This window comes from Anolis sagrei, chromosome 6, assembly GCF_037176765.1.
Source record: "Anolis sagrei isolate rAnoSag1 chromosome 6, rAnoSag1.mat, whole genome shotgun sequence".
NCBI classification, from domain to species: domain Eukaryota; kingdom Metazoa; phylum Chordata; class Lepidosauria; order Squamata; family Dactyloidae; genus Anolis; species Anolis sagrei.
The window spans coordinates 82,478,742-82,498,807 of record NC_090026.1 but is presented as its reverse complement, the minus strand read 5'-3'; the positions used below and the strand labels follow the sequence as shown (position 1 = coordinate 82,498,807).

At 39.0% G+C, this 20,066-nt stretch overlaps 1 protein-coding gene across 1 annotated transcript in view; it reads left to right on the top strand.

Moving 5' to 3' along the window:
- The window catches only part of TGFBR2 (transforming growth factor beta receptor 2), a 62,090-nt gene that overhangs the window by 32,852 nt on the left and 9,172 nt on the right, over window positions 1-20,066 (top strand). Inside the window, exons 4-5 of the mRNA XM_060781877.2 lie at window positions 14,507-15,306; window positions 15,812-15,953. Of these exons, the coding sequence (XP_060637860.2) occupies window positions 14,507-15,306; window positions 15,812-15,953 (942 nt within the window). The remainder of the gene's footprint in view (window positions 1-14,506; window positions 15,307-15,811; window positions 15,954-20,066) is intronic.

Here is a 20,066-nt window from a genome sequence, read left to right as displayed (position 1 = left end):
AATGCTATGGGAAAACTGAAACTAATTCTTAAAAAAAATCAGTAAATTGGTGAATTGTTCTGAAACTTGGCAGGCCTGCAGTTGTCAATGGGTCTAAAACAAAGGTAGGTTTCATGCAGATAGGCCTTAAAATGATTGAAGATTGAGCCTTTAACATTTTTCATTGTAGCCGAAGGGCCGAATATCTGCATATTAAAACAGCAAGACTCCTCCTGATTCAAGTTACAGAATGAGGGGTTAGCTGAAAATGGACCCTGGAACAGCATCCCTTTTGACCAAATTGCACACCTCTTCTCCCTAGCAAAACCCATTTGGGAACAATACTGATTATCTCTTTTGGAAGACCGCAGATGATTGCACATTGGAATTATTACTGCTGCTAGTTGTGTTACCTATAATGTTTTCTTTTTAAAATTACAACTGAAGGATTTTTACACATTGCTTCAAGTATTTTTCAGATTTTATTTTCTGGAGCCAATAAATTTATAATCAATTGAAATAAACAAATGGTTACTCCTAGATAAGTTAGAGGTTTGCATAAGTATGAAAGAGCACCTGTGCTGGTAGCACTCCAAAAATGGTGCTTCTTTTGTATTAGAAAGTGGGGGGATAACTAACACTTCTATTTTCTCACAAGTACATTCCCCTCTCCCTGGCTTCATCTTTTGTGTTCTTTGTTCATTGAGCTTTTTAATAAGAGGCATGCTCTCTGTTTTGGTTTGCTTTTCTTGCCATATGCAAACCATACCATATGCTCCCACTTCATATGTGGGAGGGAAAGTGGTCAAATTTCTTGATCTGCTATGCATTAGAAAATCAGTCGAGCAATGCTCATTACTGCAAGAGGTCTCTTGTTTCATTTGACTAATAATGGTTTTAGTCATCTGTTAGTGCTCAAGGATCTGAATTCCAAAGCAACCAACACGCCCTTGTCAATTTTGGCTGGCTTTTCATATTAGTCACATTGTATTTGTGTCTTCTTAAACAGCTGAGCAAAGTTGGCATGTTGGAGTTATTTCCTGCCAATCCTTAAAATTTGACACAGGAATATTTCTAAACCCATGTGTTAATTTCTAGTATGGATGGGTGGTTCTGTATAGTATACTCTTACTCTAGAACAGAAGTGTATAACTGTGACCCTCCAGATATTATTGAATTGCCTTAACCAGCTAAGATAATGGAGAAAGTTAGTAGGTATTGCAATCTGTCAAATTCTATAGGGGCATAGTTGTGTGAATCTCTTTTTGGAAAAAAACTTTGCTGTATCATAAGAAATCTCTGAATGCTATTAAAGAGACTAAGGACTTAATCACATGGTGGGCTGAAACTTCATTGGATGCTTGCAGCACAGCTTTTATACGAAGCCCCCACCACCCATGACACAGTGCACAGTCACTTCTTGCGGGGCTCTGTACAACAACTGGTTTCCCATATTCCATAACAAACAATAGGGCCAGTGTGAGGGGAATCCGCGTGGCAACCCTTCCCCACATATGATGGGGAAGCTTCCCTGCAAGTGAGCCAGAACGCCAAGAATGCCCCGCTGCCCCACCAATTATTAGGAAGAAGAACTGCACTAAACTAAAAACAATTCTTTACACAACAAATTGAAGGTAATGGGAGGAATAAAGACCAGATTGAAATTGCAAAATATATGATAGTAGCTACCCAAACATCAATTGCCTTAGGATGGAAAGATGAAGGGAAAATGGGAATTTTAAAAATGGCTCAAATATTTATCAGAGTATATGCTCCAACATTACCTAACTCAAAAGAGAACAAAATATATGAATGGTCAGGAAAACTCAAAGTTGATGTGGAAAGAGCTTATAGCTAGAGCGAAAGGGAAAGGGAAATATAAGGAACTGAACCAAAAACTCTTCATGATCAAACAAATATAAACCATTGAGTAGAGACATAACTGTTCCTGGAGAGAGGGGAGGGAGGGAGGAAGCGGGAGGTGGAAAATCATTGTGTATATGCAATTGTGACATTGTTACAAATTACTTATATCTAACCAAATTTTATATATATATATATATATATATAGAGAGAGAGAGAGAGAGAGAGAGAGATCAACAATTTAGACAGCCTTCGTCAGGGACTTGCTTGCGTGCACGCACACATGCACAGAGTTAGTGGAAATAGTACAATTTAGCTGCCAATTCCCAAAGATCTCCAGAATTGTCAAATTCTGCAGAATGATGCTGTCATTATATTTTCCCGTTGGCTTTCTCCCTCCTTGAAAAAAAAACAAACATCAAATAACTATCCCATCATCTGTTATCTCATCATAGTCTCTAGCCCAATGTTTTCAGCTCTACTGTTGCTTTTCCTAACTGATGTTTAGCAAGTCCAGAAAATCTTCCTCTAAGAAAAGTGAAGATCAGATTTGTAATTAAGTGCCTGCCTGCACCTTCAAAGGAGAGTTTGGCTTGTTTGAGCACGTTCCAGTGAAATTCAAAACTTCCTTTTGTAACTCGTACTCCATACACAACTTGCAAGAATTGTCATTCCCTTTTGATTGTTGTGGATTAGTGTTCCTTTTAAATGAAAACAGCCCCTTTGGGTTGCTTGCCTGGTTAGCCATGGCAGGAAGACAAACAATTTTTACAGTATCAGACATGCGGTTTCCTGTCTGTGTTTAACTCAGAAGAGAACATCATGGCCAGCTGGTCCACTGCTCCTCCAGACAACTAGATAATAGCCTGTAATAATTTTGTCTTTTGGACTGTCATCCAGATGCACCCTTCATGTGGCGCGTGCCCCGTGCATATCAGCTGCTGCTGCTTGTTTAGTGGAGTCTGGATTTTCTTGTATGTTTATGTAAATGTTCTTTCTGCCCTACGTAATTCATATAAGAGTGATCCATTCACAGATGTCTGCAAAAGAGTTGTGCGGATCAGAATGAAGGTGCTAGTTCACTTTATTTCACCCCCATCTGTTAATTTAATTCTGTTGGATTGTATTTAACTTCAGTTGAAAATCCCAAACTGTTGAAGATGTATTGAAGCACACTGACTGATGTCTAAATAATAGAAAGGCATTTCTGTTTTGGGACTCAAAAGGCAAAATATTATGAGTACAACAGCAGGGTCTAATTTCCTGAAGAGGCTAGACATTAAGTTTTTAATTTTTTTTTTAAAAAAAAACCCCTTAGCTACAAGCAAGATAGTTTAAGGAACTGTCATTTTTAATCTTGCAAATGTAGAGATTATTAACAGTCTCTAAAGGCATGTTTCTCCCTATTTAAATCTTATTGGTCAGGAATGATACTTCTTGAGAGCCTTGAAGAAACAAGTTGACAGTATTTGTACTTGGTGGAATTAAACTTAAGTCTCATTTTCTCATGGAATTTTGTATTTGAATTGCCATATTTTGGGTGAGAATTACATGCCTCACAAAATGTACATAATTCAATTTTATAATTAAATGATTTGTGCCCCATTCTAACTGCCCTGGCCTCAGAGGGAGAGAAAAAGAGGCAGCATCTAAATCCAGCAGATTCCCCTTTCACACCGCCGTCTGTTTTGCTTGTCTGTAGGGCAGAGAACCATTTTGTTGTTCATTTACTTGCAGATCGGTGCTATATAAGTAAATTATATTCTTCTCCTCCTCTTCCTTTCATCACTGTGATCTAAGTCAGATGTTATTGTAATTTCCACAGTCGCTGCAAATCAAATGTGGTAGACATTGCTCTGTGACTGTGTGTGTCTGTGCATACATATATGCTAGAGGGGAAAACAGGCTTCAGAATGAGTTGCATATGGTGGTTGGATTTCTTTGACAAACAAAATTTGGGAAAGTTGACAAGCAGTGCCCACAAAATGGAAGTTTGAATCAGAAGGGTAGAATGGTGTGTTTTATTAGAAAAATGCTAATTTTAAAAGCAAACTCATACGCATACATAAACAGTAATCATGTAACAAGAATACAAATTTTGTAAGGAGGGAGCAGTGCTCCCAAAATGGAAGGGACAGAAGTAGAAGGGTAGAAAATGAGATGTAAATTCTATCCATCATGGTTTAAAGATGGAACATTCTGTATTAGCATGTAAGAGATTAATATATGTCAAAGGATTTCATGGCCGGCAACACTGGGTTGTTGTGTGGCATGTATCCATAGGTAGAGGCCTGCCATAGATGCACGTGAAATGTCAGGACAGAATGCTTCTGGAACATGGCCATATAACCCGGAAAGCACACAACAATCCATGTAGGGGATTGTTAACCACAGGTTTTTGTTAATAGTTGTGATGCATTAGTGCTGATTAGATTAGTTCAAAAATGTATGTGAATATCCACGTAAACATTGATAGTTCCTTAGAAAACTGAAATTACCCCCAGAACTTTGCCTAATTTCTGGATGAAGGTAGAAATTTTGTCAAAAAAACAAAAACCTTTCTGTAATATGCGTCTGCGAGAGAGAGATTGATGAGGGGACAGACAGATCTAGGTGATGGTGGCTTAAAGAAAATAATCTTTGTCTTTTCTCAGATAGCTTGCCTGATCTAGATCATCGTCTAGATCAGTGGTTCTCAATCTGTGGGTCCCCAGATGTTTTAGCTTTCAACTCCCAGAAATCCTAACAGCTGATAAACTTGCTGGGATTTCTGGGAGTTGTAGGCCAAAACACTTGGGGACGTACAGGTTGAGAACCACTGGTCTAGATCATGGTCTCTTAGACATCTGTTGGACATGATATAAAAGATGATTAACTCTTGTTCACAGCTTTCCCTAGATCTCATGCCTTTAAATTATAGGACAATGGCAACAAGAATGATTGACAACTGGGAAATAGAGGGAGAAAACGTGGAGGCCGTGACAGACTTTGTATTTCTAGGCGCAAAGATTACTGCAGATGCAAACTGTGGCCAGGAAATCAGAAGACGCTTCCTTCTTGGGAGGAGAGCAATGTCCAATCTCAATAAAATAGTAAAGAGTAGAGACATCAGACTGGCAACAAAGATCCGCATACTCAAAGCCATGGTATTCCCTGTAGTAACCTACGGATGTGAGAGCTGGACCTTAGGGAAGGCTGAGCGAAGGAAGATCGATGCTTTTGAGCTGTGGTGTTGGAGGAAAGTTCTGAGAGTGCCTTGGACTGCGAGAAGATCCAACCAGTCCATCCTCCAGGAAATAAAGCCCGACTGCTCACTGGAGGGAAGGATACTAGAGACAAAGTTGAAGTACTTTGGCCACATCATGAGGAGACAGCAAAGCCCAGAGAAGACAATTATGCTGGGGAAAGTGGAAGGCAAAAGGAAGAGGGGCCGACCAAGGACAAGATGGATGGATGGCATCCTTGAAGTGACTGGACTGACCTTGAAGGAGCTGGGTGTGGTGACGGCCGACAGGGATCTCTGGCGTGTGCTGGTCCATGAGGTCACAAAGAGTCGGAGACGACTGAACGAATGAACAACAACAAAAAAAGCTTTTGGTTGAATATTAGGAGAAAGTGGTGACAAAACAGGCAATTTGACAATGGACCTATTACCCTAAAGAGATTGTGGGATGTTCCCTGTTCATGCAGAAGCCAGCTAGCTCTATGCTGGGAATGCTCGAGCTGGGGATTTCTCCATCCCGCAGTTGGCTATACCGGCCAATAAGCTGCTCCCTAAACCATGCAATGCTATGAGTCACTTTCCTCTTTAGTCATCACCACTTCCAGAGTGATTTTGTGACTGCTTGCAACTAGAGATGAACATAGAACTGCCTGAGAATTGTTTTGCTGTAATTCTGCGCAGTAAAATGGTTCTTTTTTCTTCATTGGATTACATACATTTGAAAGCCAAAAAGTTGCTAAAGCTTAGAAATGCAAAAGGGCAGAGAAAGGTTAAAGGCAGGCAAAAACATCTGACAAACAAGGGGTAACAGGAAAGGAACAGAAATAACTTCAACTTCCTGTGTACTTTCTTAGTATTATAGTTAAGAGACCACTCTTGCATTTTAGTTTAACTTAACCACATAACCTGGCCAATGAAAGGAATTGAAGGGAACACTCGGAAGACAACAATGACTGCACGTACAACAGTTCTAAAAAGAACCCATTTTTGAATGATGAAAATAACAGAGAAACATGAGAAATAGTTCAAAAAGGTAATAGCAGTATAATGAACTAAAACAAGGAGAAATTAGAAGAGACAGTCAGTAGCTGATACATAGGCATACTTCTAATTTTGCAAGCTAGTAATTCGTAACCTGTGTGCCAGGGTAGAGATGAATTAAAGACTAGCTCCAAACCCATAGTTCTTGTACTCCCAAAGGGCGCCAGCTGCATTGTTCCTACATATTTTATTTGTCTACCTTTGTCTCTCTAGGATAAGTCAGCACAGACAAAAAAGACTACTTCACACAATTCATAGTTTAAAGTATTGAATTCAATTTCTAAACGTGTAGAAGGAGCTCAGACAAATTGATGAAAGGTGAAGCTATTGATGGTTTGTCGTCATGACAGCTTTTAATGACTTCTAGGATCAGAAGACTACAATGGCAAAAACACATTCCCTGTTTTGTACTGCATTTTGCCATTCCCCATTAATTCCTTGATCTTACACACATAACACTTATTGTTGTGAATTCACCTAAACTGACCACATATTTGTCACTGCTAAACTCACTTTGATATGAGAGGGAGGTCATTATACAATCATTGTCATTATTTGCAGTCTAAAGACTGTGGCCACTCCACATCATACATGCAAATACTGTGATGCCCTGAGTTAAGAGTTTGATTTGTTCTGCAATCAAGCTCTTAACTCAAATCATTCTGATCTCAAAGCAAATTTCCCATTAAAATGCTATTAATCTGTTCTGGTACCCCCCCTTTTTTGCTATTTTTTTTTTAAAAAAATAGAAAATGTACTTTATAAATAACAAATAATGTATAAATAAACATTCACATGGAACTGTAAAAATATCAACTTTAAAATCATAGAAGCACAATTGTTGCACAATGGTAGAAGCACAGAGTTCTGGCAAGGAAGAACAAAGCACAAAATGAAAGGTAGAACCATCATTTTCTTTATACTGTACTCATTCCAGCCTCCCCCCCCCCCATCTCTTGATCTCTCTCCCTCTTTCTCTTCATGAAGCCGAACATACCAGGAATAAAAACCACACAAAATCAAGTAACCCATTGCCTTCAAGTTGGTTATGTAAGGGCCCTTCCACACAGCCTTATATTCCAGAATATCAAGGCAGAAAATCCCATGTTATCTGCTATGAACTGGAATATATGACAGTGTGGACTCAGATAACCAAGTTCAAAGCAGATATTGTGGGATTTTCTGCCTTGATATTCTGGGATGTAAGGCTGTGTGGAAGGGCCCTGAATATTAATTCCCAAAAAAAGTAGTTTCAGGCTTCAACCATTTAATACAACAGGCTTGCTGTATATTTTTTGATCCCCCCCCCCCCCAGTCATGTTGTTAGACTATTCTACACTGCTGGGGTATATGTATGTATTGAAATGTATTTCTTTTTATAGGTAATCAAGCACAGCCCCACTGAAAAAATTGCTGGAAAGCGAGCAAAAAGAGTTTCACTTGATTCATGTACAGTGGTGATTTTTGTTCCCAAGAAAAACAGACTTCCAGGATTTGATCACTGAAGGCCCTTCCACACACGTGAATAAAATCCCACATTATCTTCTTTAAACTGGAATATGTGGCAGTGTGGACTCAGAGCCCTTCCACACAGCCCTGTATTCCAGAATATCAAGGCAAAAAAATCCCACTGGAATTTATGGCAGTGTGGACTCAGATAACCCAGTTCAAAGCAGATATTCTGGGATTTTCTGCCTTGATATTCTGGGAAATAGGGCTTTGTGGAAGGGCCCCCTGATAATGTGAGATTTTCTGCCTTGATATCCTGTGTTATATGGCTGAGTGGAAGGGCCCTGAATTCTATAAAATGGGAAGCAAGTTTTCCTTAACTGAAATATCAGTGAGGATTACACCGAGTAGAACCAGCTTTTTATCAAGCTGTCACAGAAAAGATTTCAAAAAATTCAGATATGTATAAACATTTTGTGATAAAAACAGGGCTATCATATTATCCCACAATAAAAGTAGATGGGAAAGGATTCTGGTGTGTGTCCACACACATACCAGAAGGTAGTACCTTTAGAACAATAATATTAAGAATTTGCCCATAATCAGAATGTAATAGTGATAGCCGGTATATGTTGGTGGGAATGTGTTAAAAATCCAGAATGATCGATTTCCCCCCAAAAGTGTCTTGGCAAACAGCAACAGATATGGTAAGTGTATAAGTTAAAGCAGACAATGCATTTTATATTAATGTCTTGTTTCTGAATAATTAATCAGCACCTACAAAGTGACTTTGAATGCCTTTTAATAAATAATACATTGCAACTAGCTGCATCCATGTCTAACAATGCTGACACTTGTGGTTTTGGCTAGAACTACATGGTCATATGATATCATAGCCCATGGGAGTATAATTTTCAGTTCTATTAAATCCAGTGGGATTATACTCTGAAAATGTATACAGCAATAGCTTTAAAATGTTATCACAGTAGAAGTCAAGCTGTATGTGATTCACTAACCTGTAATGTTTATTTGATTTGTCCTTCCTCCCTGATGAAAACCCAGGCCCCTTCCATACAGCTGAATAAAATCCCACATTTTCTGCTTTTAATTGGAATATGTATTGCTTATGTGTAAAGCCGCCTTGAGTCCCCTTCGGGGTAAAGAAGGGCAGGATATAAATATGGTAAATTAAATAAAATAAATATATGGCAGTTTCGACTTAGATAACCCAGTTCAAAGCAGATATTGTGGGATATTATGCCTTGATATTCTGGGTTATATGGCTGTGTGGAAAGGGCCCCAGGCAAGCAAGTGAATGGATGGTGTGAAACTTCTCTTTGCTGACACTGTGGTTGTGGTGTTTAAGGGCCCTTCTGCACAGCCCTATATTCCAGAATATCAAGGCAGCAACTCCCACAACATCTGCTTCAAATTGGGTTATCTGAGTCCACACACAGATAATGTGGGATTTTCTGCCTTGATATTCTGGGGGCCCTTCCGCACAGCTGAATAAAATCCCACATGATTTGCTTTGAACTGGGATATGTGGCAGTGTGGACTCAGATAAACCAGTTCAAAGCAGATATTGCGGGTTATTCTGCCTTGATATTCTGGGTTATATGTCTTTATGAAAGGGCCCTGGGATATAGGGCTGTGTGGAAGGCCCCTAAATATACTTTTAAGTGAGTTTTTAATGCATTCCAGTTTGCAGCATGTTGAGAATTGTAACAGCGAAATATAACAGCGGGCATCTTTTCCATACTCTTGAATATTTCAGCAGCTCCATGTTCCAATGCTAACACATCTGTACTTATTTAATGAGTCTTATTGTTTAAAACACACACATGCATAGTGAATAATTTAGGCTTTAATGAAGGGAATCATGTAGGAAGGTGTTTAATTTTACGTAGTGATAGCTTGTTTAAGGAGTTTTCTGTGCTTGGGACCAGGGAGATTTTGCAATCATAACCTTTTTTGGAAGGGATGTACTATATCAGGACACCATGGGCATTTGTTAACTAAACTGAAGGGCCACAGATGGGAGGCCAAATAGTTACTATGACCACTTCTACAATGCCATATAAAATCCAAATTAAATGCTTTGAACTAGATTATATGGCATTGTAGACTCATATAATCCAGTTCAAAGCCGATAATGTGGATTATATGGCAATCTAGAAGGGGCCTACATTGCAAGCCTATGCAATATTGAGGAAATTCTATTTTAAAAAAGAATTGTGTCGTCCATAGAAATATTTTTGGAGAAAATGTTTTGGGTAGCACTCTATACTTTTAGTGTACTCACTAGGCATCTCTGCTCAGAAAGAAGCCCTCTGAGACCCTTTCTGCACAACTGTATAACATCCAGATTATCTGCTTTGAAGTGGATTATATGGCAGTGTAGATAAGCAATTGTGTTCAAATCAGATAATGTGGAATTACTACTTTGATAATGTGGTTTATCTGGCAGTTTGAAGGGGCCTACAATTCAGTTAGACTTACTCATAGATAGGATTGCAGTCTTAGGGCCCTTCCACACAGCCATATAATCAAGAATATCAAGGCAGAATAACCCACAATATCTGCTTTGAACTGGAATATCTGAGTCCACACTACCATCTATCCCAGTTCAAAGCAGATAATGTAGGGTTTTATTAGGCTGTGTGGAAGGAGCCTCAGTGTTATGACAGCTGACACTGGCAGTCAAACGAGCCTCCTAACTTACTCCATTTATTCATTGAATACATACACATACTACCTTTTTGACACAACAAGGTCCATAGTACTAGTTAAAATACAGTTGTACAAAATGATGAATAGACCAATTTCATGACTCAATCTGCAAGAAAGTAAACAACCAACACAGAACCAATAGTTCACAACCCAACCCTTGCCTTAAAGGGTTGATTAATGTGCCATTAATCAACTAACCCCAAGTGTTAGGCTCTTCCTTGTGAAACTACTCAGATACTTCCAGTTGTTTTAGATGCTAACTCCACAGTTCTCTGCCCATTGCTAGCAATTCCATGTTGCCTCCTCACTTCCTGCTTGAGAGCTTCCTTCTCTCAGAGATAGACATGCTTCCTAAAACAATTACTCTCCATGACAGAGTGTGTTCTCTGTATGTAGATGGGTGAATGAAAATCACTGTGAATTTTGTCTATGTGCGTGCCAAAGACCCATTTCAGCCACAGGGTCAGGAAAGTTCTCCACTATTGGCAATGGATTTCCTTCCTGTTTGTTGAGTCCTGTGTGATGTCTAGAACTAGGATTTTATGTTTTGTCATGCCTGGGCATCTAGCAATTCCTAAGCCATATGCAGCAGGCAAAGTGTTGTGGCCCATCTGCTGCTTGGCAAATGCCATGGAGACATTTCATAAAAATCAAAGTAGAGAACTATTAAGCAGCTGGCATGCTGGAATTATATGAAGCCCAGTTTAGATGGTTGAAGCTTTTTTATTGAGGGAGCCCATGCAAAACAAATGAATATTTTCAGAAATCTACTAAACATTTACTACTTGCTCTTATCATCCAGCATTAAAGTTGTTGCAAAATATTCCTCTAAAGCCTTGAAAGGCTATGCTACTATTGAACCAAAATCTAAGAGATTGTAGCTCTTGTTACATAGAAATGGCAAAGCATTTCTAATCAAAGGAAAAGACTGATTGATGAACATGTGGTATAGTGATAGCACCTTGGTAGTGATTATGAATGTCATGATGCAATAACTAAATACCTTTGGTATGGTGATGGCTGAGTCATAACCATGTGAATATTATTGCAAAGGTGTTGTATTAGCCAGTGTCCCATACTGATATCAGCAGCTGACTACATAAGGAGGATGAAAGAATCCATCTTTCTCTCACCTGTGTGATACATGAGTATCTGACTATGTTGTATTGTAACTACCTGATTACTCTGATTGTTTGCAAGTACAAGGAATGATGATCTGCTAATCCTGTTTGTATATTTGTATATATTGCAATGGTGAAGATTAAAGTCCTGGATATTTTGGATGAAAACCTGAATCCGTGAGTTTACTAAACAGTGTGTAGATAAAGTCAGATGCTGGCAGTTGGACTCTGCTGATAGACGGGATGAAGTGCATATGTTTGCTGTGAAAGGACTCTGCTGTATTTTTGCTTGCTTCTGGGGCACTTGCTATCCAGCTTGCAGTGGTTTGTGATCAGCATCCCATGACAACTCTCCTTTAATTCCCTCATATGACTCCTTTCAAAGATCAACTCTTGGCCTTTTCTGAGTAGTCTTGTCTTGCTCCTAACTCAGTTACCCTCTTTCTTTCCCCTTGATTTACAACTTTTTCCCTCATTTGATAATATTTGGTAGTTTCCTGGAAACAACTTGAAAGTGCTTGATAATGAGGAGGAGGTTATATCTCCAAGAATGTCTTGATCATGGCCAGTGGCCATTCTGGAAGTTTTTAGCACTTCTGACACTACCATAGTTCATACCTTCTGTAACTAAAGTCTTTAACGCTAAACTAGCTTCACAGCTGCTGTATTCTTCCAGCATCTGGATCGGGGGTCTAACATAAAAAATCGACCAACAGCAAACACAGTTCTTGAGGGCCTTTTTCTAGCTCCCCAGGTGTGCACCATCCTGTGTCTTACTACTTGAATCTGGTGAAGCACCCCTGCCAATAAGAGCCTGGTGGTGGGCACTTAAATATTGGATCAAGATCAGAGTTTTCATTTAGGGTCCAGTTTGATGCACCACTTAGCTCAGGATGAGTACATAAGCAGTTGGTCCAAGATCATTTCTAAGAAAGCTGCCTCCATTGGCCTTTCCGCATTTCTCCGAACTCATCTGGGTTTTGACATGGCTCTCAAATCAATCAAACAGAGACTGTGGGACATTGCCTTTTGTGAGCTGCGCTCTCTCTCCTATGTATCCTGCTCTCCTAGTGCCCTGTCCATACAATATGTTGGGCTTTTTCATGCAGCAAACTATCTAAAGAACTTGCCAATAGGGAAATATCGCTGCCTATTTTCCAAACCTAGGTGTAATGTGCTCCCGTCTGAATTGCTGCGTACAAGATTTGCAGGTACTCCATACAATGAAAGACTCTGCCCATGTAACAAACAGGAAGTAGAGTGCATCTACCACATTCTACTGTCATGCTGTTTCTATGAATAGGCCCGAGCAGACATAATCAACCCCCTACTAAGGAATTTACCAGCAAGTTCAAGGAAATTTTATGTGAAGTTTCTACTTAGTGACAGCTTTCCCCACGTGACCTTGGTGGTTGCCAAGTTTCTTTCTGAGGCAGCCAGGATTAGACAATTCCCAATTTTAGACACAGGCTGAAAGTCTTTTACCTATGTTTTTAGTTAACTTGTGTTTTAAGCATTTTTAACTGTTGTTAATTTTACCCATCTGTGTGCCCATGCAAATGGTTGTTTCTTAATTCTCATTGCCTGCATACCTTGAGGCTGAAACACACCGGCACTTCTTGTCGCTTTTTACTCTGATTTTTTAGGCAACATGCATTTTAAGCAGCTTTTACTGTTTGCAAATTTTATTCACTGGATGTTCTTAATCTCATTACCTGTATAACTTGGATGCTACAGTGTAATAAGGGTCTCTGGACCATAATAAAATTTATCTATCTATTTAACACTACTATAGCACTACAATTACTGTGGAATCCTGAGCCTTTGGTTTTCCTCACCAACTTACAAGACCCAGGATTCTGTAGTATGAAACTATGGCAGTAAGAGTGAAATCAAACTGATATAATGGTACAGGATGGAAAGGGTCCTAAACAGCCCAAAATGTTTGATGGCTGTTCAACTATTTCTGTACACCAATTATTCATCAGAAAACTGAGGGTGGTAGTGAAGAACAACAACATTTGTTCTTTGGGAAACTAATTGTTACTGCATACTGGTATCTCGTTTCATAACTTAGGTGACTTCAACAATGGACTTTTAATATCACTAGAAAAACAGATCACTCTTTTCCCACATCCCTGTATTTGAAACCCCTGATGAAAGCAGAGCTTGAACAGACAACATAGAAGTGTGATTAAACAAGTGACCCATTCCATTGTGCCTTTTGCTCAACTATTAATGGAGAAAGTTTAGCACAGTAGACAGCAGTGGTCAGAAAGTAGACATCTTGCTCAACTAAACTAGTTACTTAAGTAAAGTAATAATGAAACATGCTTCAAGTCTAGACGGAGAAACAATCTCATGAAAGATAGCCCCATCGTTCTAGCTTCCTCTTTTACCAACAATTGTCTCAGCCCTATAGGTGCCTTGAGACTTATTTTGGCAGAAGGATAGGATATAAATCAAACAAAGAAATGGAAGTATAGCTACAAGAAAGGAGGACTTTATAGTATGAGAAACAAGCATATAGAGTATATGCTGATGATTGCTCAGTGGTCTAGCTGAAATGAGGAACTGGGCCGGATCTTTTGGAGAATTTTACATGTTTCCTAATGAACAATGAGGATCAACAAGGGGAAAACCCCATTTATTTCTCTCCCTTAATTTTACCTAAAACAAATAAAAAGTAATGTAACATTGTCTGAACTACGGGGTTAATTTATTCCCTCTAAATGTTTTCAATGTTTGCAGTTATATAACTATTGACCATGGTAGCTGACAATTACAGAAGTTTTAGTTCTTAAGATCTGGAAGACATCATATGTTTATCGGCCTTAGTATATACAGATACACAGTCATTGTTAAATACCAAATTCCAAAGCACTAGTTTATATAAACCCATCCAGTAAATAGCCTGTGGAACCTGAGTTACCATGCTTTGAGACACAAAAGTTAGACTCCTTCTTGATGGTGCAACATTGCATCATTCTGTATATTCCCGTTGTTTGTAAATCATCGTGTAAGCATTTTACCATATTAATATATATATTAGTTTCATATGCACATTTAAAGCCATATTTTATCCTTTTTTTTCCAGAAAGCCCACCAGAAGATGGAGGGAAAGATGTGATATCTAAAGTTGCACTAATAAGCCTTGTTCCATTGCTTGTGAGTGCCATTGCTGTGAGCTTTATCTTTTACTGCTACCGTATTCAGAGGAGGAGGAAACTGAACAAGGCATGGGAGAAAAATGTGAAATCCAGAAAACGTAATGACTGTAGTGATGTGTGTGCCATTATGTTGGATGATGACCGCTCTGATATTAGTTCTACTTGTGCCAATAACATTAACCATAATACGGAACTATTGCCCATTGAACTGGATACCCTAGTGGGCAAAGGGCGCTTTGCTGAAGTCTATAAGGCTAAACTGAAACAGAATACATCAGAGCAATTTGAGACAGTGGCTGTCAAGATATTTTCCTATGAAGAATATGCATCCTGGAAGACCGAGAAGGATATATTCTCTGATATAAATCTGAAACATGAGAACATCCTCCAGTTCCTCACAGCAGAAGAGCGCAAGACGGATCTAGGCAAGCAATACTGGTTGATTACTGCTTTCCACTCAAGGGGCAATTTGCAGGAATACCTCATAAAACACATCATTAGCTGGGAAGATCTCTGGAAATTAGGTGGATCTTTGGCTCGAGGAATTGCCCATCTCCACAGTGACCATACACCCTGTGGCCGGCCCAAAACACCTATTGTACACAGGGACCTGAAGAGCTCCAATATCTTGGTGAAAAATGACTTAACCTGCTGCCTCTGTGATTTTGGACTTTCATTGAGGCTGGATCCTACTCTTTCTGTAGATGACCTAGCCAACAGTGGTCAGGTGAGTCATGGCATGGGAAGTAATAGAAAAGCTGGAAGGTTTACAGTAGGTTGATGTGTCTGGAAGGAGGGCTTGCATAATGGTTTGGGGTGCATGCTAACTCTATGTAGGATGCTCGACAGGTTTTAGCTCATGTTTTTTGACATCTCTCTGTATGTTAGAAAGGGGGAGGGAGATGGAGAGTTGTACACATTGTGTGTGGGGGGGGGGGGATTAAGTATGTATTAACTAAATTCAACTCTTCTGCTAATGAGAACAAGTCAATATACACATAAGGGTATCCCCAAAAACCTTATTAATTTGGTCAGGTTAAGAGTGAAATTGGTCCGAGATCACCCAGTGAATCTCATGCTCATTGTCTAATAGAATCTGGATTTCCCAAGTTTAACCAGCACATCACACTTTCTCTCTTGTATAATAATATTATATTTTGCAGTGAATTTACATGAACTTCATGAATCGGTTCATCCATCAAAAGCATTAACTACTTTCTAAATGCCCACAGGTTGGCACCGCAAGATACATGGCTCCTGAAGTCCTGGAATCACGAATGAATTTGGATAATGTTGAATCCTTCAAACAGACAGATGTGTATTCCATGGCCTTAGTTCTATGGGAACTGACATCCCGTTGCAATGGTGTTGGAGGTATGCGCAATAGACCATGTTAGACACTGTAGATTTTTTAAAATATAGTATATGTGTCATTAAGTATTACTTAGGTCAACCTGTTGCAGGATGTTTTAATTTATGACACTTGGACATTGCTTCTTTCACCAAAGTCCTCAATTTGCAATTTGATTTGCAGGTGATATCCCATCCAGGTAGCTTCCAGGACAAACTAGAACTTAAAGAATAGAATTGTGGCATTATGTCATATGTATTCAGATTAGTGCTTGGGAAAATTGATACTAACATGCCTGTTAGAAAATTGTGTCCCGTGCCCCCCCCCCCCCAAGTAACTTTTCCAAGCTTTGTTTTACACCATAAACCAGATTTCCCCGATTAGTTCCATTCTGGGTATGTCAGATTACAACTCACATCATTTCCAGCAAAGAAGGCTGTCCTAAATTATTCTACATCATCACTGAAGCATTTTTCTTCAGCTAGACATTATGTATGATTCAAAACAGACCACATTCCCACAACCTATTGGATGTTGTCCTTATCTGGAATTATTAAGCTGTCCTGGTGACAAAAAATGGCTTTCTTTAGCTAGTGTATTTCTGCAATTCTGACTGATTGCATTCCACAGCTTGTCTTTTTAAGGCATAGGTGAACTGTTTGCTCAGGAAGACTCTTATCCTCGCTGATGCCTGAGATCACTTCCTTTTTCTGTTTGAGAACATTGGCATAGTGCCCAGTGAATAACCACCCATACAGCAGTTCTGTTCAGGAAGTGACAGAGTTGCCTACAATTCATGTTATCTACAAAGAAAAATCATGTGTCACTTAAGGGGTTTTTTTTAAAAAAAGGGTTGAGATTCTTCTAGATCCTTCTCCAAAAATTAATTAAAAAACAAAACAACAAAACAAAATTCCATTGTAGAAGTCTCCTTAAAGTGTGTGTGTGTGTATTTGTGTGTGTGTGTATACACACACACACATATGTAAAATATGGGAATGCACAAAAACCAGAGTTAAACCTAGAATTCCACACTTATAGAACAAAAGAACCAGCTAATAGATTGTTACAACAGTAGGTGTGAACACTATGGGAGAAATAAAATTAAGGACAATGTTACTTAGTGAATTGGCTAATACAGCCAGAATTACTGAAAATGATGCTAATCATAACTATTGTCTCTAATAGTAACTATTTTAATAGTCTTGGCAACATTTTTAAAACATTTGGAACATGTTATACACAGGTAGGATTGGCCATTCTTTTTCTGAAGTGTGTGAGTGGACAAGTGATATGGGGTAAATCTCCAGGAATGTGATCTCCAGGATTGTGGGGAGCATGTGGTCTTCCATGTGTTGTTAGATTTCAGTCCCCATCATACATATCAAGCTTAAGTATCATTGAGATGACAAAGGTTGTAGCCCCACAACACCTATTTCAGACATTAACACAAATCTGTCATGCAAGGTTTACAGTGGACTCTGCAAAAGATACTTCAACTGTACTTCATAAAAAGGAAAAGCAATCTTGCAAATGCTGATCAGTAAATGTTTGGTTTTTATTCCTATTTTATATACCTATCTATCTGGGTCACCTAAAAATTTCTCAGGCCCAAAGGGGTTGCAAGTGGAAAAATTTTAAGGAGCTCAGATCTATTTCACTCACTTGCCTGTTTTGTAGGTACAGCTGCTGAACTGTACACTTCAACTGACAATAGTTTTAAATGCTGTGTATAGAATTCTTCTATCTATTAACTGCTCTCTCTGCCCCCACCATCTAAAACATGGTTGGTGTGAACGAGGGAAAGAGCCTTCTCGGCTGTGCCCCCCTGGCTCTGGAACTCCCTCCCTAGGGAGATCAGACAGGCTCCTACCTAGTCCTCCTTCTGAAGTCAATTAAAAACCTGGATGTTCCGGTGTGCTTTCAATTAAGCAGCTCACCAGTAATTTCCCTGTCCCTATTGAATTCTGCACTTTACTCCAGCCCTCATATGATCTACCTCAACAAGTTTATGGCACTATTTCCCGCCCAATCTACTGGTTTGCTGCACTTTTCTTGCGCTCCTGTAAAATGTATTGTTCTCCTTGAATCTTTTCTCAGCCATATTGCTCTTAGGTTGGTTATAATGGTGTTGTATTGTTTTATTTGATGTTTTAATTGGTAAGTGTTTTACTTGTGTTTTTTTAATTGCAATTTTTGGGCTTGTCCCTTGTAAGCCGCCCCGAGTCCCCGAGGGGGAGATGCTTGGCAGGGTATAAAAATAAAGTTATTATATTATTATTATTATTATTATTATTATTATTATTATTATTATTATTATTATCTGGTAGATGTTGTCCCTTCATTCTAAAGGCAAGGGGAAGGAAAACCTCCCTCCCTATCCCAGGATCACTGCCACCAACACTGGATGACTGGGATAAGGGTGAGGTTAAAGCTTTTCCCAACCTCAGTTATTCTGAGATTCCTCTTCATCCCAGTGGAGGTGGGTAAAATCTGTACCCTTGCAGACATTGGCTTTTGCTCTTGGAAAAGAGAAACCCTCACCTCCTGCACTATATATATTTCATTATAAGCATTTCAAAGTGCTACAATAAACTACAGATCTCATGTCAATTAATGTGGCATCAAACTGTAATGTTTCTGCAATGTGAATGGCCTCTGTATGGATTTTTGTGAATAAAGGAAGGGCATAAAAGAGTGCTTGGTTAATGAAAATATGATTATTTTGCTTTTGAGATTTACCATTTCAGTCAAATGCATACTACCATAAAAAAGGGGCCCTATAGGTTGTTCGAAGCAGAGATTGTGAAACGTGCAGATGTTCTTCTAAGCCAGACCTTGCGAGGCAGAGGTGAAGCAAAGAGGTGAACGCATGAACACATTGCTCATAGTATCTTAATCCTTTCTAGCCAGAATTTCCTTTGACATGGAGCTTAATCGGTATGTTAAAGCTGTATATAGCAATGTATTCACAGGTGAAGAGAAGACATTAAAAAGAAGCCATTTGATGGGTTAAATGTGTGGGAGAAGTTGAATATAGTTTGCTTGATGTTTTACGGAGTATAATTTAGAAGTCATATTTAGAAACTCAGCAATGCTGCTTTTGGGAAAGCTTGAACTGTTTCACTACCCTGTTAGCTTGGTATTTCAGTCGGCACAACAGCTGTGAACCAGATGTTATGCTTTGTGAGAAAGATCATTTCCATCCAAGCATTTTGCCTTTGTGCTCGGCATGGAGACTGTGAGAAAGGGAGGCGCAGAGAGTGTTAAGTGATCTAACAGGCCCTCTAAGAGCCGCTTATTTTCAGGACCTTTGTTGCCAGTGCATGACATCAGTCAAAATCAGTAAGGTTACTAGGGAATAATTTGGAAAATATCTATCAAAATGGCTTCTATTCCTTGTGCTGCTTTAAGCAGTACTGTATTGTTGGAAAGAATTGCTAGCTACACAAAAATGGTGCCTTTGATTTAAGTATGAAAATATCAGTTTAAAAAGTTTGCAAAAACTTTGGTATTTTAGGAAGCAGAGAAGATAACAGGCTTGGTATTTCTGAATAGCAGAAATACTATTTTCTGTTTTTCTATTTTCAAAGTGTTCAAAAGGTTCTGGTGTTTGAGCATGAATTCACAGTCAATTTTGCCTCCAATAAGCATTGGGTCCAGTTCACTGGAAAAGATGAAGTTAACTTCATTTTTCTTGATGCAACACTTTTTTTGTTTGGGGTGGGGGGGTGGATTGATGGAAAATTGGCATGCTAAGAATTGCAAATTTTCACTGAGCTTTAAAAATCCACTCTTATCTGAAGGTATGGAGAAACCATTGTTGCAGTTATTGTGTGCCTTCACACAATAGTAAGAGGAGTTATTGTTGTAGGTATTGTGTGTCATTCTGGCTTACAGTGATCATAACATGAATCTATTATAGGTTTCTGGGTTTTGGCAAAAAGGGTTGGCATCCTCTGAATCTAAGAGGTTACTTTTCCAATATCATCCAGTGTGTTTCCATAGCTGAGTAGAGATTTGAATCCATGTTTTCCAACATCACACTGGCTCTGCTACTACTACTACTACTACTACTACTACACACACACACACACACACACTATTATATGTGGTGGTACAGCATTTTTAATGAA